Source organism: Lycium barbarum, chromosome 4, assembly GCF_019175385.1.
Source record: "Lycium barbarum isolate Lr01 chromosome 4, ASM1917538v2, whole genome shotgun sequence".
Taxonomy (NCBI): Eukaryota; Viridiplantae; Streptophyta; class Magnoliopsida; order Solanales; family Solanaceae; genus Lycium; species Lycium barbarum.
The window spans coordinates 141492185-141518726 of record NC_083340.1 but is presented as its reverse complement, the minus strand read 5'-3'; the positions used below and the strand labels follow the sequence as shown (position 1 = coordinate 141518726).

Here is a 26542-nt window from a genome sequence, read left to right as displayed (position 1 = left end):
CAAGGCAATTTCTTTTCATTTTGGCAGATGCATCACTAATCATTTCCCAACGCAAATATATAGCAGTAAGATTTGTTGATCCTTTGGCTACCTTTTAACTATCAAATACTAGGAATACTTACTGTTCTTTTGCCCTTCAAAGAATTAGTTGTTTTTTTTATTTAAAAAAAAAAAAAAATTAGCTTAGGATTCTTGAGCCAGTTAAGGTGATACATACACTTGAGGCAAAAATTATTTGATCATGAATATAAGCCATTCACCAAATAAGATGAGAAGGAGATGCAAAGAAGTTGTTGTGAATTGATCTCTGATAGAACTCATTTGTTAGTTATTGGAATCTTGGCAATACAAGTTCTTGCTGGTGCCATGATCTTTTTGATAGAAGCTGGGGCTTGAAGAATTTTTTCACAAGTTCAGTGGGATGGATATTTATCCGTTTTTATGTGAAAACAAACACAATGGTCTTAAAAGAATATGGAGCAGACTCTTTTCAAGGGCTGTCTGCGAGATCTTCACTCTCTCGATTTCCAGCTTCGTTCAAGCGATCAGCAGCTTTTGCAACCTGCAATATCCAGTTGAGAGCTTTTAGTAGTAAGTAACATGTATTTCCACTTGATTAGTATACTAAAAAAATGGATCTTGGTCTTAATTCAACCTTAAAAAATTGACTCATATGATAAGGATTGCCAAGACCATATAAAGAGATTAAATTACACCTACTATACCCAGAAGCTGAGCCAGGATTCGAAGCTTGTTGGTTCGGGGTTCTAATTCTTTAAAGTTATTGGGTTCTTAATTAATAATTTTTACACATTTGACAAAAAAATTAACACAAATATATGGTTCTAACAAAAGCTACTAAGTTTGGCCAAACCCATACCCTATGGGCTGGCTCCGCCCCTGAGTCTATACCGATGTGGGACTCAACATCGTATTAGACTGCATCCCAGAAGCTGCAGCCTATAGTTCAAACTGGTATTGAATCGAATCTATGAAAGGGTCCCTGATCTTAGGGGTGGGTCTACTGTTTTGATTCAGGTTCACGTGAATTTAGTAATTTTTGTCCAAACTCTCTATATGTATTAGGAAATCTACTAAATATCCATGAATATTTAGCTATGAACCCGATTGTTATTGTAGTAGTAACTTGAGGTCACTCTAGGAAACTATTAAAAAAAAAAAAATGATCTGCCTCTGCCTTATTTCCTAGTCCTTGGTCGTTGTCTACATTTGGGATCCCGCTAAATTCAGACCATAAAACGTGAGAGTCATTTTCTTCCCTGACCCAACTTTATTTCGTTATGGCTTGTTTTATACGAATCAGGAATAGTGAAATATTCCCAAAACTTTCCGTTTGGAGAAGAATCAACTGAAGCATATGCCTACTTAAGTAGATGTGAATCTTAAATTTATAGTCAGTGGTTTCATTGTCCGTGGGGTCAAAATAAGTATATATATGTATATCTATTAGCGCATGCGCGCGTACACACACTATACACACACGTAAATTTTTAGCATATGTACTTGTGGATTGAGGTGAAAGCAGTCAGTCCGTTAAGTTGAACCAGCTCTAGGTCCGCCTCTGTGCTTGAATAAAACTTTAAGACTTATAAACCTAAAATCATCAGCTAATGCCAATGTCTAGTGTTCTAGTGTGAAGTAATAAAAATGGAGCAGCTAATAAGTTACCTCAGTATTCCAGTTTGTTCTGGCAGTTAAAATAAACAAGGTGCATGTTTGTAGGATAACTCCAACAATCATCCCCCACCATATTCCCTGGAAAAACCAAAAAACATACTCATTTTGTATGTGTCGAGACAAAAATCCAAAGGAGGAGGGGAAATAGAATGATCTGTTTTTCTTATATTTTGTTTTTATTGTTTGATAATTGTGGTGTTCGGGTCAACTTAGACATCTGGTTATCCAATTTTGTTAAGAGGAATGAGAAAGAAAAAACTTACTGCTGCTTGCAAACTTGTTTTGAAGCCAAGAATACATCCAATTGGGAGGCCAATAAAATAATAAGTAGCTAGATTGACATCTGCTACCACTGCTTGCCATCCACTGCCAACAGCCACACCTAAGATTTGCGAGAAATTTTAAAAGTCCATTGCTAGTTATTAGAGTCAAGAAAACTTTAGAATTTGATAAAAGATTTAAGATATATACACTTATAGTATAAATATTTCTTGCACTATCAAAATAGTTTAAGATGTTATAGCAGTCAACTCACTATTTTTTTCAAGTTATCAATCACTATACAATCAGACTTCTCTACAACGGTCATTCTCTATAATAACATTTCACCATCACGGCCAAGTTTTTTTTGGAACTGATTTTCATGCTATGTTATATTATATGTTCTCCGTAACAACATTTTACTATAGCAGCAAAAAAAAAATATCCGGACAAACGCTGCAGTTATAGAAAGGTTTGACTGCAATTATAAAGGTTATCCATAACTGTCTTTTAAGTGATCTGATTGTCTAAATATTTTTCCACTGCCAGTGCTTAGAACTTAAACTCTTTAATAACTTAGTCCTACAAAGAGCAAGCAGCAAGGGGTTGTTTACCTGAGAGAATAGGCTGAATGCCATTCAACCAAACAGAAATGGCAAGTAATGGAGTCAAATGAGAGACAGTTTCAATGACTTGAGAGTCACTTGTAAAGAGTTTGCTTAATCCAACTCTGAATATCAGCACAATAATGCAGAGAATTGTACTGAACATGATACTGGTCATGTTCACTACAACCACTGAAAACTTGGCGACCCTCGGATGTCCTGCTCCAAGCTCATTACTAACTCGAACACTGCAAGTATGTTAATTAATCGATACGTTAATATTGATATGATAATCTCTGCTAGCTCCCAAATGAACTGATTCCTCAGGTGTAACGTAACTGGCAAATTATATGGGATCTTTACGCAAGTAGTCTGCCGGATTCACTGTTTATTTTTCCTAGCCAGTATACATAGACTATACATGGTTATACACATATTATACATGGATATGATACATCCTCCCGGCTATTTTTAATCATTTATCAAGAATGTAGACGCTCTGACGTATAAATACCTGGCTGCAGCTGCTAGTCCCAACATACATTGCAAATCCCAGTTCCAGTAATTCATGCTGTTGCCACTAAAAAGTTGTGAGCATCTGAACAAGTCATTTGAAGACAGAATATGAAAGGAAGTTTTTTCTTTCTTTACCAAATAGAAATTGAGTCTAGTGAGATTGCAGCATTGGGAAGTAGCCCTGATACAAGCACCAGGCCTTGGAAGTACCATATCTCCAAGCTACATTCAAAAAAAGAATTGAAATTTGTTACATAAATTTTGCAAAAAGCAAGTGTATGTTGTGGGCATATTTGTTGATAGTGGCTGCTGATAGTTGGGATATTTTTAGTTAACCAGGCCAGGCCGTGTGCTAGGTCCTCGGCCCGGTTCACTTCACATGTCACATATGCAAAACCAGCCCAGGCCCCTTTAAAGGGATTGGGTAGGTTAATGCATGAGGTGCCTCGGGCCAATTAAGGGGTATGACAAAAATGGGTTAAAATTGACCGGAATGTGGATCGACCCTACCCAGTTGATAGGTCTAGTAGAGAGGGAGAGGGAAGGGTATTTTGGCAAATGCAAGTTTATGTTTGTGGGCATATTTGTTGATAGTGGCTGGTGACTGTTGAAAAAAAAAAAAATTAACCGGGCCGGGCCCCAGGTTTTCCATGGATCACTAAGCAGGCCCGATCCGTGCTCACTACGTGGCATATGTGAAGCCAGTCCAGGCCTCTTTATTTAAAGAGACAGGATTGGTTATCACATGAGGTGGGCCGGGCTGGTTAAGGGGTCGACTTAAATGGGTAAATGGGCTGGGTTGTTGGTTGACCCGGCCCACTTGGTTGAGAATGGAGTTTTGGAAGATATCAACTAACCATAACATGACAGCAGAGGCAACAGTTAGCTTGAAGTAAGGCCAAATGCTATTGAAAGCATTCATAGAGAAACCAGTCCAAGTTTCTTTGCACGAAGGACTAAAAACGACATAAAGACCTTGCGCGATGACCAAAAGCCACCACGAGAAGCTCTGCGCGAGGGCAGCTCCGAATAGACCATATTCCAAGACCTCAACCACAAGCCAAGTTATCAGAACATGCACAAGGAATACGGAAACCGCTATATAAGCCAAAGGATTGACAATGTTCTGTGCCTGCAGAAACCTCTGCATTGGACAACTAATAGCAAATGCATAGAGCTGAAGGATCAATCCGCGGGCGAATAACTCGCCTTGCTCAGATATGGTCTCTGATTGGCCTATTGCTTTAAGCAATGGCCCAGAGAACCAGTAAGGGAATGAGAGGACTAAAGCTGCTCCAAGGTGAAGTATAATTGCTCTTTGGCATATCACTCCCATAACTGCATATCTTTTTGCTCCATATGCTTGGCCACAAACTGTCTCAACAGCACTTGCCATGCCCAACTTTTGTCAAAGGAGAAACAGAACTCTTTAAGTCAAGTAAGCAAAACCTACCAATTTTTGCAGAGTTTAAAAGTGATATGACACAGGCGAATCCATGATTTAAGACGACGAGTGCATCATTGATACTTCTTTATGAGTTTAAGTTCTATCACTAACGATGTAAAACATATTTACACAATCAGATCACTTATAAGGTAATTTTGAGTTGCTGGTAAACTAGTAAAAATCGTAACTAAATGCAGCTATCATATGTTAGCATACTACACGCATAGATATATGATACAGGCGAATCCAAGATTTGAAACAACAAGTGCAAAGTCAAGTGTTATGTTTCAGGTGAATCCAGGATTTGAAACGAGTGCATCATTGATATTTATATAAAAGTCCAACAATCTTTATAACGTTTTATGAATTTAAGTTCTATCACTAACAGTTAAAATATCACAAACCCTTAAGATGCGACCTTTCTCTAGACCCTGAATGAATGCAGGCTGCTCCTTATTTTTACTGATGTGTAAATTTATATTACACAATCAGATCACTTATACGGTAATTATAAGTAAATCCATACAATAAGTATTAATTGGTGAACTGGTAAAAATTGTAACTAACCTGCATCTATCACATGTTAGACTACTACACAGGTAGTTTTATTTTATTTTATTTTATTTTTACACTATATATAACTTAAATTCATACCATGACACCATAAGCAAGGCCTTGAATTCCCACACTAGCAATGGAAGCACCAGCTAACTCCAACGAACCTAAATGTCCAACAAACATAAGTGTAACAAAGCCAAGCATGTAGTTAAATATCAACACTACAATAACAGCCCCTGACAGAAGCCAAAGTAGTCTTGATTCCCATGTAAACAACTTGAGATACCCTTTGAAAGTCACATTCTTGTGTTCCAAGAACTCTTCGATTTCGTCCGATGACATGTCTGATAAATTAGGTGTTGAATGAAGTATACTAGGGAGCAATGGATGTTGGTCCTCCATTGTTCCTGTTCTCACTGTCTTTTCCTTTCAACAATGCAACCTTATATGTATTGAAAGGAACAGCATGTGAGTAGATGTAAATATATTTGTACAAGATTCACTGAGGTGAACAGAATAGGTGCAACTACCAGTCCTGGTTCAGACTAATGTATAGACTAGTATTTCACCTTTTATCTTGCTTTTTTCCTTATTTTCTACTATGAAAAAAGGTAGATGTAGAAAAAAGGTAGATAGAACTAAGTGTATACGTATATTTATAGAGTCAGTTGGAAGCTTAGGTATGGATAATCTTGATTACCATGAGTGGCGAAAAAGTTAGGTAGCAGAAGGAATTGCTTTGGAACAGATTCACCATTTTACCTTTATGGGTTTGGGAATTCTGAAACAACAATTTTAAGTGCTAATAAATGGATTTGAAATTTAATATTTGTACATATTTAGTGAATTTTTTAACACGATATAAGCCAAAGCAACTGAGTTCGGCCAAACACATAGCTTACACTCTGAATTTGCCCAAGCCTTGTTACTAACTAAAGTTCTTTCAAGTGTTTAGTCATTTATTGCAAAGTATAACAGACATATTGGTAGGCAGAATTGGGGTCCTGATCGAAGGGGCATTTAGCTATAAGTGACTCTTAAGTCTTTTTATTGAGTGGAGGTGACTCAAGTTTTAATTATTTAGTGGAGGTGATGTTTTTTGATTAGTGATTAAGAAGTTTTGACCTTGCCCAAAAATTTTCATTTTGACACTTTGACCTTTAACTTTATTTTTAACACTTTGCCCTCAAGTTTTATTTTTAACACTTTGACCCAGCCAATATAAACCCTAAACTACCAAAATGGGTCCAAAAAAAGAAGGGTGCCAATAGCTGCACCCGTTTTTGCTCCTTTCCTTCCACTGTTCTTCTTCTCCTTCCTCGATTTGTTCTTCCTCCTCCTTCTTCTTCTTCTTTTCCATCCGCCTGTTCTCATTCTTTTTCTCCCTCCATTCTTCTTCCTCATCTTCCATTGCTGCTTCCCCTGCTTCTTCTTCATCCATTGCTGTTCCATTTTGAAGAATCTGCTCAACAAAAGAAAAAACTAAACCACCAGATTTGCAATTTTTTTGGTTGGATTTCGTTAGTGTCTACATGGGCATTACTTCATAAGTATTGATGCTTCCCCTGCTTCTTTTTCTTCCATTGGTGCGACATTTTGAAGAATTTGCTAAACAAAAAAAAAAAACGAAACCAACAGATTTTGCAATTTTTTGGCTGGGCATTACTTCAGAAGTAATTTCCATTCATTTGGTAAGTAAAATATTGTTGTTTTGTTTCAATTATTTATGTGGGTTTTGCTGCTAATTTTCCAACAATTTACAGTAGCAATTGTATTTGTTGCAACAAGTGCTAAATCTGCTGTATAAGAGCTTCTAAGTTGCAACAGATTTGTGAGTTGTTGCAAGTAGTGTACTACCTGTTGCAACAAGTATCTTACTTGTTGCAACAACTCACTAATTTGAAACATGACTAATCTTTGCCTAAAGTATGAAAAAAAAACGTGATTTTGATAGGTTAAAACAAAAGGCTTTCCTTCACGCACGAATTTCGTGCATGAAAGGCCAAACTTGATTTTTGCAGTTTGGTCCTTTAGTGCGTGAAACCTATATATGTTTTTTTTTTTGTCAGTTTGGTTCAACCTTTTTTTTTTTTTTGGCCTACAAATGTCGCGGATTCACAAAAGTGCCTTATTCAAAAATAGGGTCTGGGTAATAATATTATACCATGTATTAACAAATTCAATTTCACCTGTCTAAAATTTTGAACCCAAGAGCTTATAGGTAATCAAGTCTATTCTTAAACTAGCAATATATGCCCGTGCGATGCACGGGCCAAACATGTTTATTCATTTTAATTAGCCAGTCTTTAAGGTTTGTATTTTGAAAGTAACTTTTAAAAACATTCTAATTGTTATTGTATATAGCAACATATATAAAATGTCTTTTATGTACAATCACTTTAGTTATAATTAGAAAATGGAGTTTAAAATTTAAAAACATATGATGAAACTAAGTCTTTGATATAGAAAGAGTCGGACTTTTTTCTCATTGTCATGACAATGAAAGTTGTTCATCGATGTGAAAAAAAAAAAAATAGTAAGAATATGAGGGAAAATTAATATTTTGATGCTAGATCTTTTCTTTTAAATTCCTTAATATCATACATTTATACCGATAGGTTGATATCCATCTCAATTAACTAACTGTTCAGATCCAAACATAAGAATCATTGTTGTATATATTGAATTTTTTAAAAGCAAAACTAATAAAATATTTTTATTAAATTAATTAAAAAATATTTTATAATTTTTTTTTATTAAAAATTATAGATAAAAAGAATTGTTACAAAGAAATAAAAACTACAAAGATATATGTTATATCGTAAATCACCAAATTTTAATTCCGAAATGAAAATATAAAGTAATACATTTTATAAATGTAAAGAAACAATAATCAGAGAATGCAAATGAGAGTAAAATAAGTAAAGTATTGACAAAAAAGAAAAATGGAGGTAAAAGCCACTCCCTCCCTTCACTTTTACTTGTCCACGTTGACATATCAGGAGAAAGAAATTTTTCTTCCTCTTATTTTACCCTTCACATTAGTGACTCATATTCAAATCATTTTCCAAGGCTATTGAGACTATACATACACCAATAATATGGATATTATGATAAAATATATATTTCATTTATTAATTCTTAAAGAACGTGAAAAGTCAAAAGTGGATAAGTAAAATTGCACGGAGAGAATAAATATGTGTAGGAAAATTAAAATTGAAATGCATATGTATATACATGAGAAGAGAATAAATACTCAATACTATGACATATGTCCAAGTGGGATAAAAAAGTAATTGGTTAAAGTGTATAATGTATATAACCTTTGGTATAAATTTGCACTGCTATTGTTTGTCAAAGAAGGAAAACATGGATAAAAGTCACTCCCTCCGTTCACTTTTACTTCTCCATGTTAACATATTGAGAGAAAAAAAAATTTATTCTTATTATTTATTTTACCCTTCACATTGATTACTCATTTTTAAATTATTTTCCAAGGTTATTGAGACTTACACCAATAAATATGAATATTATGGTAAAATATATACTCCCTCGGTCCCATATTATTTGCGACTTTCCCCTTTTGTACCCCCTTAAGAAATCATAAATAAAAGTTATATTTTAATATCTTACCTCCATCTTTCTCCAATAAATGTATTCTAATCAAAATGGACTATTTTGAACAACATTTTAACTATTATAGAAGCACCAGTTTGAGAAGGTTCTTTGTCCATCATGGCATTTCCGCAAATAAAATGAAAAGTGAGGGTAATTAATAAATCATTCTTCGACTCTTATTTTGACTCTACACGTGTCCATTTTGGCAGGCCCAATGTCTCCTTCTTCACATTTTAGGTGTCTTTATTTTCAAAATACCCTCTTTCAATTTTTGTCCAGAATCTTCATCATCCTTCATTTCTTTGTTTATATATAGTAATGTGCTATGTTGGTTTTGAAGCACAAGTGTAGTACCTGTATATGGCTGAAGCAAGAAAGTGTTTGGTTTGGTTATCTGTTGAAGCTGAAAGTAAAAAAGATTTGAGCTTTATGAATCTATCTTATTATTCTAAAGTTCAGTATTAACTATTGGTATAATTGTATGTTGAATCTCTTTTCTCTCAACTGAGTGAAAAATGTAGTGTTGAATGAGATTTTGTTTATCTTGCCAAACAGAATTGGTTTACTGAAGGAGATAAATGAAGGGCTTATTCATGACTATGAGTTTCAAAATGATTCATGGAATAAATTGTGAGGATGATCAAAATGACAAGTCTCACTGATTGAGAGAATGCTTTATAGGACTAACTCAAAATGTATTGGACTGGCTAAGTTATTACATGAATTGTTTTAGAAAATATTTTGAAGGAACTGTGTGTATCTTTTATGTTGGTAACACTAGGATTCTCAAGTGAGTGTTCTTTTTCTTCATAACTGATTATTTCGTCACTATTCATTTATGAATCCAACCAAATATGTTTTTGAGTCTTTGATGTTGTAAAATTCACTATTAAAGGCAGTAATACTGTAATGTGAAAAGAAAAATGAGGGAAAAGAAAATAAGCTTTCCTTGGGGGTGGAGAAAAGAGTCTAACACATTATATTGTGACTCTAGGCGAGGTTAGTAATAAAAGGCATTATGAAATGGCGTGTTTATGCACTTAGCGAGCTCATTTCAATTGCGAGATAATAAAAGAAGACTTTTTAATGGTATTTAACAATTGTTAATCTCCATTGTCATCTACTTTATCTTTGTTGCTCTCGAGTCAATAAAATAGGACGGGTGATTTATGAGTTCTACATTATTTTGATATGGAATTATTTTGTTAGTGTACTATGTGAATTTGTCTCTGCTCGACGCTGGTTGAGGCTTATCTATAATATGCTGTCCAATTTTGTTGATGCATTTTCTAATATTTGGTTGCAGGTCCCCGATTTCATCCTATGTGGTATATATAAGCTCTAGCAGTTTAATAAATATATCAAATTATAGCAAAGACTATTGAAAGGATGGAGTACAATTAATGTCCTGTTTCACGGGTATGGTCGATATGACATATTGGAGACCATTTCAGAGAAGGTTCACCAGAAGTTAGAAGAATAAAAAGCAGAGTATGATGCACTTAGACATATAGTCTTTATTAGATTTTAATAAAAGTAGTTAGCAAGGACGATCAACTTATATAATAAGAAGTTCAGCTATCCTGTTAACAAATATATCACATCTTGCTCTTGACAATAGTTTGTTATATGTGGTTTTCTTAAAGTTAGCTGCTTTTGGCTCAATATGATAAAGTTCTGCTGGAGGTCATTACTATTTCTGAGTACTAGCTAGACCACTAATCTGGGCTATGTTACAAGTATAGCTTATCAAGTGAGAAGGAGCTCACATTTCTCATGGATATGTAGTGATCCTGCATAAGTTATTCATCAAAAAGTTATAGGACGTCTCTTATGACACTAATAATCTTTACAATTTCCTTTTTAACACATCTTTTGATCTACTGATCTGGGTATAAGGAAGCAATTTGAAATCCTTTTAGCTGGCCATGGTAGTTCCAGAAGAAGTGAAGATTGGGCCTAAAGTAATCAAGAAGCTGGAGATTTCATCTTTATGCAACAACACGAAGACAAGTAAGTACATTTTTGGCTGAACTCAATGGCATTGTCAGGAAAATCCAAGTATGTATATTATCAATTTCAATTTCCTCCATGCTATGCCTCCGCCCTGTTCTTTTTCTGATCTGAAAAATACTTGCATAGCTTTGCGGTTTTGAAATGTGATGAACATTTCATATGGAGCCAAATCCTTTTTCCATTGCAAGAGATTTACTTATGCCCGTACCCATACTGAAAAAGTCACAACAGTCTGATCATTATAAGGTAGTTTAAGCCGAAAATGTATCATCTCTTTTGTAAAAATGATTGTTATATTTCTTTGTCTCACTACATACTGAATAGTATCTAATATGTTATAATTTTGAAGTCAAAAGAGGTAAGAAACAAATAGAAGGGAACTTTTAAAACTCTTATTCGGAAAAAAAAGGGAACTTTTAAAACTCAGCTTTCTATATTTAGAGTTTTTGAGATTGACAAAGAGAATATTGGTTCTTTTGAACATTAGTGACGACTTAAGTGATAAAGAGAAAGACAATTTAGAAGAAGAAGCTAATGACTCTTCTATAACTGAGTGTTCTTTTGTGGAAGAAGGTGAATACACTGTTTTAATTGAGTTCATTATTCCATCCACAGTTTGGTAGCAGACACGAGAAAGGAAAGATAACCAAGTCAACTTTTTGTCAAGGACCAAGTTCATAAGCCTATAATTCCTTCGTAAGTATCTATTATTTCATTCCTAGAAGTGTCTCATAAAGCTTAGTTTTGCTTCTTATATATTGCCAAAAGATTCTGCTAAACTTATAAACTTCTCCAGGACATAAGTAGAAACATGAATAATTGGCCATATTATTTTTCCTATAGGACGAATATCTTATCATCTATATTTGTACATTGAATGACAACCGTTCTCACTAAGCATGGTTATACCGACAATGTATAGCTGTATTTACAATTAACCCAAGTGTCCACTGAAAGACCGATATGTTCTATTACTCATCTAAGTTACTGAGTACTATGTTTCACGAGCTGGAAAAAGTTGTACTACGACTTGGTTGATGCAGCTGTTTAATAAATTGTTGATAAAATATATTGGACGCTTTCTTGGATGATTATCTAAACCATCTTTCCCCTTGAAAACACTACATGTATACACTTCAATGGACAATTTTCTAGCCCTTCCTTTGTCCCTCTTCAGATAGTAAACCATAGACCATCTATGGTCCATTAATCCTACAAAGGTTCTGCAAACAAAAACATGAAATAGAGATTTATAGAGAAACTGTGATTATTGTTTTGAAGTTGAAGTGTGATTCTTTGCCTATCCATGCTACCAAGAGAATTCTTTTCATCTTTTCCTAATTGGTGCTTCCAGTATTAAATGAATAGTGTTAATAAATTTTACTACATTTTAGAGCGGACTTAAGGTACCTTTAGATTTGACATTTTCTTGACAGGTAGCTATTTTTTTTATTTTTTTTGTAAGACATGGAGGAAATGTGGTTGCTGAGGACAAGAAAGGATGAAGGTTGCTTGAACAAGCTTCATATTAGCCTTGGCTCAGCATTAGTTGATGATGAGAAGGCATTAATGCTGGTAAAATAATGCCGGATGTAAAACTACCTTTGATGTCATTAGCCAATTGATATATTCAAGGCTTATTCTGTAAATGGTTGATGTGAGGTGTTCTCAAATTTGTGAAGTTGGCGACCAAGTGCCCAAACCTCAAATAGGAATGAGCAACTCCAACCAGTTTTCTTGAAGATGTCTGCTCCTGATGTCTCTTTAGTTCCTTGGTAATTTTTATAGGCTGGTTAGAGTTAGACTAACTTTGAGATAAATTCTATGAATTTCCTTTATGGGAGAAGAGTTCTTCCAAATTTAGCTTAGAGTTAGGATTGGAGAGGTGACCTAAGTCAACTTCTTAAGACATTCTTTGATGGTAGTATTGGCATAGATGATTCTTGCTTCCTTTATACTCCACATGTCCATCTTTGCTTTTGTAGGAAAAAATTTACATTTTAGTAAAGTTGGTTTCTCCCATATTTATATTCTATCAAAAAAAAACTAAACGACACAAACAAACAATATTGTCGGGCACAAGGCACGGGCATACACCATCTAGTTTATTACTAAGGGTAAGATGGAAAAGATTTAATTAATTTTATTTTGATTTTGTAAATGAACAAGTAATTTGGACATATATTTTTAGTAATGTGGCTAAGTAATATGGAAAGGAGAGGGTAGATGAGGAAGATTTAATTAATTTTATCTTGATTTTGTAAATAAATAAATAATTTAGACATATATTTTTAATAATGTGACCAAATAATATGAGACATAGATTACTGATTATGGACGGAATTAGAGAGACCATGAATTAAAGTGGACCGTGTATATTAATTAGCACTGTGTAGAAGTAGAAGGAAAAGAAAGACCACGCAGGGAAGAAGAGAATTGGGTTTACTTCCGTATGATATATTGAATTATTAGAGATTAATCTGAGTCATTAATTTAATTAAGTGACATGTGTCACCAATCAAAAGGGGGACTGGAGGAACATGAGGGAAGAGGCACTGGAGGGGAGCCTCTTCCCACACCTTATGTGTCGGAGAATTAAAATTGAAATGTATGTGTATATACAGGAGAAGAGAATAAATATTCAATATTATGATATATATCCATATGGGATAAAAAAGTAGTTTACTAATGTGGCCAAGTAATATTGGACGGAGGGAGTACTTCATTTATTAAGTCTTAAAGAACTTAAAAAGTCAAAAGTGAACAAGTAAAAATGTACGGAGAAAATAAATGTGTTGGAGAATTAAAATTAAAGTGTATATGTGTATACATGAGAAGAGAATAAATATTCAGTATTATGACATATATTAATATGAGATAAAAAATAATTAGTTAAAATGTATAATTTATATAACTTTTGATATAAACATTCATTGGTGTGACACTCATAATTAATGTTTATAAAGTAGTGACGTGCTCCACGTGAATATCTAAAGAAATTGGACAATGTCAGTGGAAGAGAGACGCTCATAATTAATGTTGATAAAGGAAAACATTTTTGGTGGTAGAGGTTCAATCAACGAAAGTTGTGTGAGGCTCCTTTCATTATTTGACAAATGAAATTTTGGATCCCACAAATAATTTTGCTTGTCCATCCTTTGTCTCTCTTATATACTCTTTTCACTTTATCATTTCCCTTCTTTTTTCTTTTTCTTTTTTAACCTCAAGTGAAATAGCAAGAGAAAAAGGTACCATGTGGTACGGTTTTTTTTTTCATTGAGCCATACAATTTCATTTTTCAATCGAACATTTAGTAAGCGTTTGGCCATGAAAATCAAATATTTTTTATTTTATTTGAAATTTTGAAGTTGAAGATGAAGTTGTGTTTGGTTATATTTTTTGCAAAGAATATTTGGTTGTTTAAATGTACTGAAAGTGAAAAAGTGAAAACAGATTTTTTGGTATTTTTCAAATTTCAAATATAACTTCAAGTTGTATTTAGAATTTTCATGGCCAAACGTTGATTTTCAAATAAAGTGAAAACTTTTTCCCGAAAAAAGTGAAAAATTGGCCAAACGAGTCCTTGTAGTAAATTGATTGTTAATTTGCTTCTAGTTCTCACCCTACAAAAAAAAGAATTTTTTTTTTTTTTCAAAATTTCAAATATATGTAAAACGTATGAGTAAAAGTAGTTTACATCCAAGGAATAGTTAATGCATTTCTGAAATTGCTTTTAATAAATTACATTTTTGACATGAGATTTAAAAATTGTATATTAAAAAGGTGATCTATTAAGTATATTTGACGAACCCGTTTGGTCATGAGAACTACTCATTTTTTCGGAATATTTTTCACTTTATTTGAAAATCAACATTTAGCCTAAAATTTCAAATACAATTGTATGAGGAATTTTGAGAACACTTAAAATCTTGTTTTCACTTTTTTAGCTTTTTTCACTTTTGGTACATTCAAATAACCAAATAATCTTTGCAAAAACTATAACCAAAACACAACTCGATCTTTAACTCCAACTTTGAAAATTTCAGATAAAGTGAAAAATATTTGATTTTTAAGGCCAAACGCCTACGAACAAATGTGAGTTAAGAACTTAAGATAGACATCATTTTCAAATGGTTTATTACCTTAATTAACTTAAAATGCATGTATGTCGCATTTTGCATATACATTTTGCATATTTCAAAATTCTAATAAAAATTACTCCTTCCATCTCAATTTATGTGGTACCGTTTGACTTAACACAAATTAAGTTCAAGAAATAAATGAAGATTTTTAAAAATTGCGGTTTAAAAATCTTTAGACATTTATGTGACTATAAATTATTTCGATAAGGGTAAAAAAAGAAAATTTTAAAGTTAAATTATTGCTAATTATAGAAAGAAAACTTTTGTTTTTTTGAACATATTAAAAATGAAAGAGTACCATATAAATTGAGACAATAGAAGTATGCATTAGTGAAATTCGATTAAAACAAATTCCATGTTTTGGTGAAAAAATCAAAAAGGATATTATACGAGATATTTTTACGGTAAATGTTATTTTTCATAGAGAGAAAAAGCTTTATCTCTATGCCAGAAATTTTACGAGGAAAAAATAGATGAGTGGAAACATAAATTGGAAATGGAAATTGGGAACCATGAAAGAGGCAAAAGGTTTGGAAGCAAAGTTGTCAGTGGATCCCACAACAACTCTAAAAAAGGATAGGAAATGATAAAGTAAAAGAGTATATAAAAGAGAGAAAGGGTGGGCTTACAAAATTACTCGTGGGACCCGAAATTCCACTTGTCAAGGAATGAGCGGAGCCTCACACAACTTTTATTTGTTGAAACTCTACCACCATAAAAAAATTTCACGTGGATATCTAAAGAAAGTGTCCTTACAGTAGTGATTTAGTACAATTGAAAATGCTTTTTGTACAATTTCTTAGTGCTGTGTTCGGCCTCTTATCCCATTTATATATAGTAGAAATATAGACATACATGTGTAATTTAATTTGGAGTAAAAAAAAGAAGACAACGGGTAGAAACCATTGATTCAGCTAGTATCACTATTTGTACAATTTTTGTCTCTGGAAGGTAGTTCCACTGGCTTAACAACAACAAACATTAGTCAAATTTACATAGTAATTATCTGGATTACAAGCTTCAAATGAGACTTGACCCTTTGTTTTAGGTAGAAGAGATAGATGACATTGAGCAACATACAAAAAATTATATTAACCAAGGACACATTTAGTTGTTTACTAGTAGTCAAATGACCCCAAGGGTATTCCGCTCAAAATATTACAAGAGTCTTTCCGGTTGATGAAATCATCGCAGCCATTGTCATTGCCATTGCTAGTGATCCTCCGCGTTTTGACTGCGCTTGGCAGGTCGAGGCCCTCTTTGCCCATCTGTTGCACTTCAGGTGGAGAGAGTACCTTGATGTACCAAACACTGTTCACAAACTCACTGTAGCAAGGTAGAGATTAGTTAAGGTTTAACTTCAACACAATGACAATATAACACTATTAGGCTCACCCAAAAGGCAGTTACAGGCCCATAACAGGTTAAATAACACTATCATATAGGTTAATAACTAAATATAGTGAAATAAGCATACTCGGAAATGTGTGAGTGGGAAATATGATGACATAAACCGATAGAGTTGATATCTTTACGTAGAGCTCAGCAATGATTGCAGCATTTTGTGTGGAAACTAAGACCGATTTCAATGTCTAAAGAGGAGCAGAAAGTAATTCTGTTGAAGTTCATAAATGTAAACCAAAGAGGAAGCAACTACGAGCTCTCTACTTAAAATAAAAGTACTGGAGATGTCACTTGCCTATGTAGGTTTTTCTTAAAGTGGTTTTGGAGGTGGTCCAATCCAAACTGATTTTTAGTAGGTTGTGAGAAAACATCAGAGACTATTCCAAAACCCTTACATGTCAGTAACGGACTATTGGCGAGGACAATAATTTGACTTAAACAAAATCTTCACATAACCCCCCGCCCCCTCTCCAGGGAAAAAAAAAAAAAAAAAAGACCTCACAGAAAACAAGTGGTTGGATACTTACTGCCAGGGATCATCACCAAGGAGGAGAACGTCATTCTCCCGGTCAACAATTACAAGCTGCCAGCCTGATCTCTCAGGGTCCTCCAACTTGCCTTCAAGGCCAAACATGCGAGCAAGCTCACTTCGCAGCTCATTATAGCTGCTAAATTTGGAGATATCCAGTGATCGTCCAAAGGACCCTGATTTGTGAACCTGTCCGAAACAGGCAATGTGAATCAACAAAAACATTTTTCAGTAGGTTTCAAAAAGATGTGCCATTAAATCATCAGTAAACAGAAATTTCGGTGTTTCTCACAGCAGATTATAAACTCACCTTCACAAAGGTCCCCGTAAGAGAGTTTGCTTGATCCACATTTTCTGAGGACTGTAAGACACCCGATTCATCTACACAACTTGAAGTTGTCATGTCTGAGTTAACAGGATACTCACTACCCAGTGTATTTGTGAAGGTAGAGGTATCATAAGGCACAGGTAAAGACCCGTTCTCCGTACCATTGCCATTCTGCTGTATGATAGAGGAGTCGGAATTAACTCCAAATAGTGTGTTGTTTTGGATATCTGCTACTCCTTGATGATCCAAAACTTCTCCACCGGGAATTGGTGAAAACAAAGTGGAAAGGTTTGGCGTTTTAGTATTAGGCACCATCAAATCCTCAGCCTGTGTCACTATGTACGGAGTAACTAGTGAAGGGAACTGAGATTCTAGAGCAATCCGCTTTGATGAGGAAAATGAATGGGGTCCCTGAAGCTGTTGATCATTATAAAATTGCTGGCGTTGCAACTGTTGCTGCTCATTATTATAAGATTGGTGGCACTGCAATTGTTGCTGCGGTATTAACTGGTTTTGGAGAAATGTATGTTGTGAATTGGACGGATGCAATAGCTGGCTCTGAATCAAAGATGCTGAACCACTAGGGATACTATGTTGGAACTGCATAAGCGACTGATTTGCAAGCTTAGAAGAATCTAATGATGCCATTGCTTGCAAAATGTCGGGCTGCAAACCTAGCATAGAAGCATCAAACCTTGGTTGCATGAACGAAGTAACACCACACCTCGGGAAATTAAGTGATTGTATCCCCTGATCGCCCATGTCACAGCGCAGCCATGGAAGAGGAGAATTCAAATTCATATCACCATTTGATAGACCTGAAAAAAGAAAAAGAAAAAAAAAAAAAAGCGAACAACTAAAATTATAACTGAATCAAATTGATGAATTCAAGTACTCCCCCTCGTAAGGGTGTCAAATGGGCGGGTTGGACTGAATTTGGGCGGGCCAAAATGGACTCAATTTCAAATATAACCCGTGGTCATGAAGTAGCCGCTTGGTTACATTTAAATCATATATAAAAAGGAATAAAGGTTTATACACACAAGTTTGTCAATGATTAAATACATAACAATTTTTCATAATTCAAACATAATGCTTAATTTTATAAATAAAAAATAATTAAAGGGCATATATTTTACAAATCATCTAATAATTTCATTCCCATTAGAACACCAGCCATGGATATTGATTTCAAAACATGTTTTCCTTTTCTCTGAGTTTTGACTTTTCTCCGCTTGAGCCTATTGTAATTCATCCTCTTGTAATTTGTAATATGAATGAGTACTTCAATTGGAGATTTGAAACAAAAATGACAAACCTGGTTAATACATAAAGTGCCCGGATTTATTTGTCTTTTCCTACGAAAATGGTTGACTGAACTATTCACATTCTTCATGAAGCCACAAGAACTCCAAAAGCTCTTGTGGCTTGACAAAGAGGGTGCATTCTTCGACCCCTATTTGTTGGGAAGGCAAACAACTCTGTGCAAGATATCAAAGTGACCAGCTTTGTCATTTCTCTTTCATAACTCTCCTTGCACTAATTTAGCAGAGGATTGTATGTAAAATTAGAGAGGAAAACAAGGAGTAACGATGATAAATGAAATTGTGTTGCTTGTAGTGATGAAGAGTGAGGGAAATTAAATATAGAAGTAACTTAGAATAGGGGGCTCAGCATTGTCGTACCTTTTTAGACGAAAATATGATATGACTAAAAGTTGAGAATTTGACTTCAAAAGAGAAAAGACACTCACCCACACGCATAATGGGAAGGGAACTCATAAGGGTTTTCACTGCCATTCTTTTCTTAAAGTCAAGAACGGCAGTGATATGATAAATGTACCTTTCGATTAAGTAGACCCCTCTTTGAGTGAGCTGGGACGCGTGAAGACACTCCCCCACTCTCCCTAAGGCGATGAATTTTCTTCTTTGTACTAAACAATTAATGTAAGATGTGACTACATCAAAAAAATGATAAATACTACAATGTACTATCACTGCCATAGGATAGTCTCGTGGGTGCATCATCTCCTTTGTAATCACCTTTTCATTAGAATTATTTTCCATTGCCTAGATGAAGAGTAAGTTGAGAGTTACTCTCCATTAAATTTCTCACCAAACACATTCTCATTTATACAAGCCATAGAAGGAGTTAATGAAAAATACAATCGTTCTCACAATACTGACCTTGCTACTGTTGATGCATCAACACCCAGGGAGGTAATTATCCATCTTCTCTAACAATGATAATGTAGAACATAGTAATGCTGACGAACAGGATCAACTAGTAGCAGGTCCCACTTACAATAATGTACAAGATCTATTTGATTTTTACATGAAACATGCCAAAGCCACAGGATTTAGCGTAAAAAACAAACTATTAAATGCACGCATGGTAAGCACAACTTGTCCAAATGTGACAAGAGAGACATGGCTCACAATAACGCTAAGTATAGTAAGAGAGTTGAGTGCCAAGCCCGAGTAAACTACAAATTAGACGTTGAATTAGCGTGTCATGTAACAACGGTTGAAATAGGACATACCCATGATTTAGTACCTTATATGTCTTGGCTTATGCCTGGACACAGACAGGTATCCGACCACTGAAAAGGGCGCTTGAGGCAAATGATAGAGCCGGTATGAAAATATGCACTAACATTAGAACGATGTAGGTTTTGAATGTCGGCCCACATGAAATGGGATGCTCAGCATGCTTGTCAGTATTTTATTATAAATCACCAAAAACTTCCTTTGATTTAGAATAAAATTCTGACAATTCAATGTCGAGCATCCCATTTCCAATGGGCCACCGTTCAAAACCTGCACCTTTCTAATGTTAGTGCATATTCACATACCGGTTCTATCATTTGCCTCAAGCGCACTTTTCAGTTGGTCGAGATAACTGCTTGTGTCCAGGCATAAACCAAGACATATAAGGTACTAAATCATGGGTATGCCCAATTTCAGCCGTCATTAAATGACACGCTAATTCAACGTCTACCTTGTAGTTTACTCGCGCTTGGCACTCAACTCTCTTACTAGACTTAGCCTCATTTTGAGCCTCGCCTCCCTTGTGACATTGAACACGCTGTACTTAAGGTAATCACCATGAGTGGATTTAATAGTTTATTTTTTTACACTAAACCCTTTGGCTTTGGCATGTTTCCTGTAAAAATCAAACAGATCTTGTACACTATTGTAAGTAGAACAAGTTATAGGTACTGCTAATATTTGATCTTGTTCTACATTATCATTGTTAGAAGAAGATGGATTATTTCCTCCCTAGATGACCTGGACGTCTGCAGCAACATAGAAAGGTCAGTATTGTGAGAATGATTGTCTCTTTCATTAACTCCTTCCATGGCTTGTATAGATGATATTAAATGAGAATGTGTTTGGTGAGGAATTTAATGATGACTACCTACCTCTCGACTTGCTCTTCTTCTCAACAATGGAAAATAATTCTAATGAAAAGGGAAAGGAAATTAGATTACAATATATTGTATACAAGGGAGATGATGCGCCCACGAACCACCCCCTATGACAGTGATAGACATAGTACATTGTAATGATCACCTTTTTTGATGTATCACATCTTACATTAATTGTGGAATACAACTTGGACAAAGAAGAAAATTCAACGCCCAAGGGAGAGTGAGAGCGTCTTCACACGTCCTAGCTGACTTAAAGTCACTCAAAAAGGAGTCTACTTAATTGAAGGGTACATTTGTCATATCACTGTCATTCTTGACATTATCTTTCTTGACGTCAAGAAAATTATGGCAATGAAAACCCTTTAATACCCTTGTGGCTCCCTTCACATTATGCGTGTGATACGAGTCGGGGAGAGTGTTTTTCTCCTTTGAAGTCAACTCTAAACTTTTAGTCATATCATATTTTTGTCCAAAAAGGCACAACAATGTTGACCCCCTTCCTATACTAGGCTCATACTAAGCTACTAAATAGCAACTCTATTTAATTTCTCTCTTCATCACTACAAGCAACACAAATTCATTTTTTCATTGTTACTCCTCTTTTTTCTCTCGAATTTTACATCCAATCCTCAACTAAATTAGTGCAAAGTGAGTTGTGAAACAGAAATGACAAAGCTGGTTTGGATATCTTGCCTGGATTTGTTTGCCTTCACAACAAACAGGTTTGGCTGAAGAATGCACCCTCTTTGTCAAGCCACAAGAACTCCAAATCCAAAAGTTTCACATTTGGAGTTCTTGTGGCTTCATGAAGGATGTTTATACTTCAGCCACCCATGTTCGTTGGAAAAGGATAATAAATTCGGGCTTCTGTTTCGGATCTCCAATTGAAGGACTCATTCATGTTATAAATTATAAATTACTGGAGGATGCATTACAATGAGCTCAAGCTATTTTAAAGTCGAAATTAATATAAGAGAAAAATATACAAGATGTTTTAAAATCAATATTAATAGCTGGTGTACTAGTAGGAATAAAATTATACGATGATTTGTAAAATATATGCCCTATAATTATTTTCTATTTATTAAATGAAGCATTATGTTTGAATTATGAGAAGTTATTATGTATTTAATCATTGAGAAACTTAAGTGTATAACCCTTTATATGTGATCATGCTTAAATGTAACCAAGCGGCTACTTCATGACCACAACTAAAAAACAGGGTCATAACCCAATCATCCGCTCAAAAGTAACTTGGGATGAAACAGGCTAAAAGGGTCATAACCCAACCTGCCCAACTCTTACTAAGGTTTAAATTCTTTATTTGTTTCCTATAATTTGTTTAAGTACCTAATAAAACTATTTTTAGTATTATGGCTATATATAACATATCAAATAAAATAGTCTTTCTTAAAAATAATTAGACAGTTTCTCATGAACCAATTTGAGCTGCATATCAGCCTAGTTTTTAACTAGGCTGAATTTGGGTTTTGGTTTTTTTTTTTTTTTTTTTTGTGGGTGGGTGGGGGGGGGGGGGGGGGGGGGGTGTGTCAAAATGGGGTGATTTATTAAAATAAGCAGGTCAAACTTAAGCGGGTTGGGCAGGTGTTGCATTTATGGCCCAATTTTTCCACCCCTACCCCCGGTAACAACAACAAAAATATATTTTACCAGGAAATAAAGGCAGTCCAGATGGCCATGGCCGCTTCAGCCTAAGGGACAAAGGAGATTGATACACTGGAAATGTTGTCAGAGGTTCAATTTCCCAGAGCGAAACTCTAGGCTGCCTCTCCCCTGCGGTTGATTCATCCCACCCAACCTGCATGATAACAAGATCGACGATGAAATTCTAAACGAAAATGGACGGCATGCAAATGAAAATCCACAAGTACTAAAAGGATTTAAGTTGCCTTAGTTTCAATGTATGATTAATACTAAATGGCAACCTGCTATGAACTAACCTTTACAGACTGCCAATGAGAATTCGGCCAATGAACAGGATCTAAATCACCAATGCCAGTAATTGTGCCCATATACCTGAGACCAATGATATCGACATTATTGAACTATTTGGGTCACTTAGAGAGAGAAATGGATTAGACATTTGTGTCATTCATAATGCTTTAAAAAAGCTTGTGAAATTTTTCCGGAAGATTATACCTACCTGCGGACGCTCGATTCTTCTGTTTCAAATAGAATTCGGAACCTCATGCCAACAGAAACTCGAGTATGATACACTGCTTTAGCATACTTGGCGAGAGGTATAACAAACTCTGATGGACAAGCCCTGAAATTGGAAAGCTAAAATATTAAATGTGAACTTAAGTCCGTCAGTAAACTAGAAATGCAACCTTTACCTTGGATTGAAAAATATTGTAAACCGGCTATTTGTTGCAACTGCATGAGCTGCTGCAGCTAGAAGACCAATACGCATGCTATCACTTGACAGCATCGAGGAAGGCAAAACAGTTTGTGGACGATTGGCACGACGTATCCCCAAAAGCAATTGATTATTTTCATTCCTGATGAGAGATGACAGCATTTAGCCAGATAAAATTGATCTAAAAACTTGAGAGAGTGGAACAAAGAAAGTTTATTTAATCGCAAAACGATCCAACCAGCCAACCGTCACCCAATATAGACTGCATGGTGACAGGTAAAAGTTGTCAACCAGTCCTAAACTTCATGAAGATTCTTAATATATAATATTGGCTGTAAAGTTTTCGAGCGGAAACTATTTAGCTTTGCCAAGTATACAACACATAGGCAATTGTAACAGACCCCACACGACCACCAACTCAATGTGCGCTATAAGAAAAGACAAATTTTACTGGATATAAAAGACAAGCAACAGAGCAGTCATATCGAATCTGCAGCTCAGATACACAATATATAAACACATATACACATCAACTGTGAGTCTGAAATGGTTGTATGGAAACTTCTAAAGGAACTGCAATAGCTAGGATGATATTTTTCTACCAGATAAAGATAACTGAGTCGCCCGCAACAAGTCTCTTCGCACTTACAAACACACTCCATCCTGTCGTCAGGAGATGCCTCTTTGGTTGGCCTAAGTACGAGGAATTAAATCATTAGCGACTGATTTCATAAATCCCTAAGAACTTTCAACATAGCCAATTTAAATAAAGGTACCAGCTTAGCAGAATAAAAAACTGCTAAATCAAGGTACCAACCATGACAACATTGTAACAAAATCTTTCAATGTAATACTACTCTATCAACTCTCTGAACAGAACTCACCACGAAATATATGCCGGAACTTCCATTCATTTCCATGAAGATCTTTAGCAATTAACTCTTGTGCAGGAGGCTGTTGAGAGTAATCCTGCAAGAGGAAGATATACCTTGAGTCGGTCAAACACCACTGGCCGCTATAGCAGGATATCTTAAAACCAAATGATCATGAAACACCTCAAGTAAAAAGAAAAAAGAACAATTACTGATGAGTACACCTACAAGACGAGGGAAAACTTTTTCTGCAGCTCGTCGAGGGACAGAGAATCCACCATGAGTACTGGTGTCGCTTGCAGTCAATATTTTGCAGAAGTAGTTAGTTGGTTGTTTACTCAGGTTCCCAAGTTCAGCTGGTAGCAGGCACACATCCTTTTGCTCTTGCTACGGAGAAATAGATTAGATCTTTTAAATAATTCCTTCAATTATTGATAAATTCTAATTTTGGTCCTTGTGACACCTGACTAAGCATATATGACCTTCAATTAATTGAAGTGTGCACTTCTGATCCCTTATCTTGTGGATATACATTATTTTTTTCATAATAACTAGTCAGTCCATCCCTTAATTACCCATTTGTTATGTTAAACTTGTATTGTTACTCCATATTTGATAGATAGTTCTAAAACTAGTTCAAACACAACATATTTTGTACATAAAGGGACTAAAAGCACACATTTTGACTAATTGAAGGTTAAGTGTGCTTCATTAGATATCACAAGGACCAAAATCATAACTTATCAATAACCGAGTGACGAAAGGTGCTATTATCCGTAAACAAGTTGATGAATGTAACATACTGGACTTAGTGGCTGCAAAGTCATTTGAGCATATACTTCATCAGTCTCAACATCTGCCTGTAATTTAGAAATTCTTCAGTCTCTACCTGTTAACACTACAAAACACATGATTTTCACAACAGAAAGATTATATAGGGTCAAACTTACATCCATGGTCACATTGTGAAGCTGACAGATAAGTTGAGGTGGTAATCCAGGATAGTTAGGGATATGACCGTCTATTTCCTTGTTTGTCGATGCAGCAACCTGTAAGACCTTAAAATAATTAAAAGGTGCCTAGCACTAGTAGTCGAGCTATACAGAACTAAAAGAGCAGTACAAAGTATTTCAAGTAACATCACTTCACCAATAGTTAAGACAAGTTCTTAGGCATTCAAGAGGATCATGGCACAATCTATTATCTTTTGCACCAAAAATTAGCCAAACAAGATCTTAATTACCAAACTAACGCAGAATTATATCAAGGACAAGATATAAATTAACCCCATAAAATATGTCACCTTTAATTATACACATCAACCTCAATTGGAACAGTGAGGTTTTACACCTTATTGAGGCTAATGTGTATAATTAAAAGAGATGACATATTTAAGTGGTTAACTTATATATGTAATGGGCGTTTGTGAACATGCACTGAGACATTCCCAAAGATTGAGTCACAAGTGTCTAATGAAAACTTTATCATGATCAGACCATTCGAGTATCTAAATAAAATTTACTGACAAGTTTAAGGGGCTCTCGATGTATTCCGCCAAAAAAAAAAATCTGAAACTTCAAAGCGAGCATCCCCGTGAAGAACAAGATCATCAGGATTTACTACCAACCATATCAGACACCTATGTTATATGAACTTTATGAGCTTATGCACAACATAAGTTCTATTACTAACCTGCTCACTATGCCCTTGAGGAAAATACACTACTCGGCTTCCTTCATGCGGAAGAGAGACAAGTGGCCCTGCACAAGCGTGCCACAGCTCTGAATTCAGGCATTTCTTCTCCCCTCCTGCCATAATCAAACATCAAAAGTGTTCACTAAGGGAAAAAAAAAAAGTTATTTACTCCCTCCATTTTAATTTATTTGTCTTACTTTCCTTTTTAGTCCATTTAAAAAAGAATTGTCATTTTCTACATTTAATAACTCTTTTTACTCAAGTTCCTTACTCGACATATTTAAGAGCACATGATTAAAAAAACATTTTGGTACATTACACACATCTTTACTTTAATATCATAAGAATAAAAGACCGAGTCAAACTAAGACAAATAAATTGAAATGGAGGAAGCATCTGTCATTATAAAGGATATTTCAATTCAAGCTCAATAAACATAAAAAAATATAGAGAAACAAGACATACCTTCCTCTGGCTGAGGATTGAACTCAGAAAAAGACACCCTCATTCCCTCAAATCAAGCAACTACTTTTCCTAATTAACCCAAAAAAACTAAAAAAAGAAAAGACCAAAAAACTACAATAAAAGACCAAAAAGAAAGCCTAAATATGGAAACTCTGACACTAGTTTCACACCCCACCCCCACCCTGAAGCAGGCAAGCATTATTTCTCATCCAAACCAACTTCCACAACTAAACACTATTAATGGAAACTACTTCATACTTGTCCTAAGAACACTGCAAAAATCAAGAAAACACACAAAACAAGAAAAACCCAAAACACCCTTTTCTCCAAAGAAACAAATGGTTACAGCAAAACTTAAGCAGATCTTCAAGTTCCCAAGAAAAACAACAAGTAGTTTGTTTGGTACAGCTCTCTTTTTCTTTTTCTTTTTCTTTTTCTTATTCTTATTTAAGTGAGAGTTGGTTCAAGTATTCAAAGCAACTACAGAAGAAAGTATAGTAAAAAGGAAGAGGGGGGGGACCCTCAAAGATTTAAGGAAGATTATAGAAAGTGACTGATTGCTGAAGTGCTGGCTC

General features: G+C 35.0%; 2 protein-coding genes and 1 long non-coding RNA gene across 4 annotated transcripts; 1 reads left to right on the top strand and 2 right to left on the bottom strand.

The window, feature by feature from the left end:
- Nucleotides 1-111: 111 nt before the first annotated feature.
- On the bottom strand, nucleotides 112-5848 carry LOC132636705 (protein DETOXIFICATION 41). The gene is made up of 8 exons (XM_060353704.1): nucleotides 5182-5848; nucleotides 3938-4482; nucleotides 3216-3302; nucleotides 3079-3135; nucleotides 2574-2812; nucleotides 1962-2080; nucleotides 1690-1776; nucleotides 112-562 (listed from the first exon to the last, which is right to left on the bottom strand). The coding sequence occupies exons 1-8, from the start codon at nucleotides 5485-5487 to the stop codon at nucleotides 491-493; spliced, it is 1512 nt and encodes a 503-aa protein (XP_060209687.1). The 5' UTR covers nucleotides 5488-5848; the 3' UTR covers nucleotides 112-490.
- Nucleotides 5849-6128: 280 nt separating this feature from the next.
- On the top strand, nucleotides 6129-12741 carry LOC132636707 (uncharacterized). Of its 2 annotated transcripts, XR_009581397.1 has the most exons (4): nucleotides 6129-6776; nucleotides 10010-10716; nucleotides 11335-11415; nucleotides 12185-12741. It is a non-coding gene; the product is annotated as an uncharacterized LOC132636707 (long non-coding RNA). The 2 variants fall into 2 exon arrangements; XR_009581396.1 differs by lacking the exon at nucleotides 6129-6776 and having other exon boundaries at nucleotides 8997-10716.
- Nucleotides 12742-15745: 3004 nt separating this feature from the next.
- On the bottom strand, nucleotides 15746-26542 carry LOC132636704 (auxin response factor 12-like). The gene is made up of 14 exons (XM_060353703.1): nucleotides 25968-26542; nucleotides 25500-25615; nucleotides 24758-24856; nucleotides 24611-24667; nucleotides 24036-24194; nucleotides 23820-23904; nucleotides 23538-23628; nucleotides 22913-23077; nucleotides 22720-22842; nucleotides 22517-22592; nucleotides 22227-22374; nucleotides 17105-17940; nucleotides 16793-16983; nucleotides 15746-16187 (listed from the first exon to the last, which is right to left on the bottom strand). Exons 1-14 carry the CDS (start codon nucleotides 26008-26010, stop codon nucleotides 15980-15982), a joined length of 2397 nt encoding a protein of 798 aa, XP_060209686.1. The 5' UTR covers nucleotides 26011-26542; the 3' UTR covers nucleotides 15746-15979.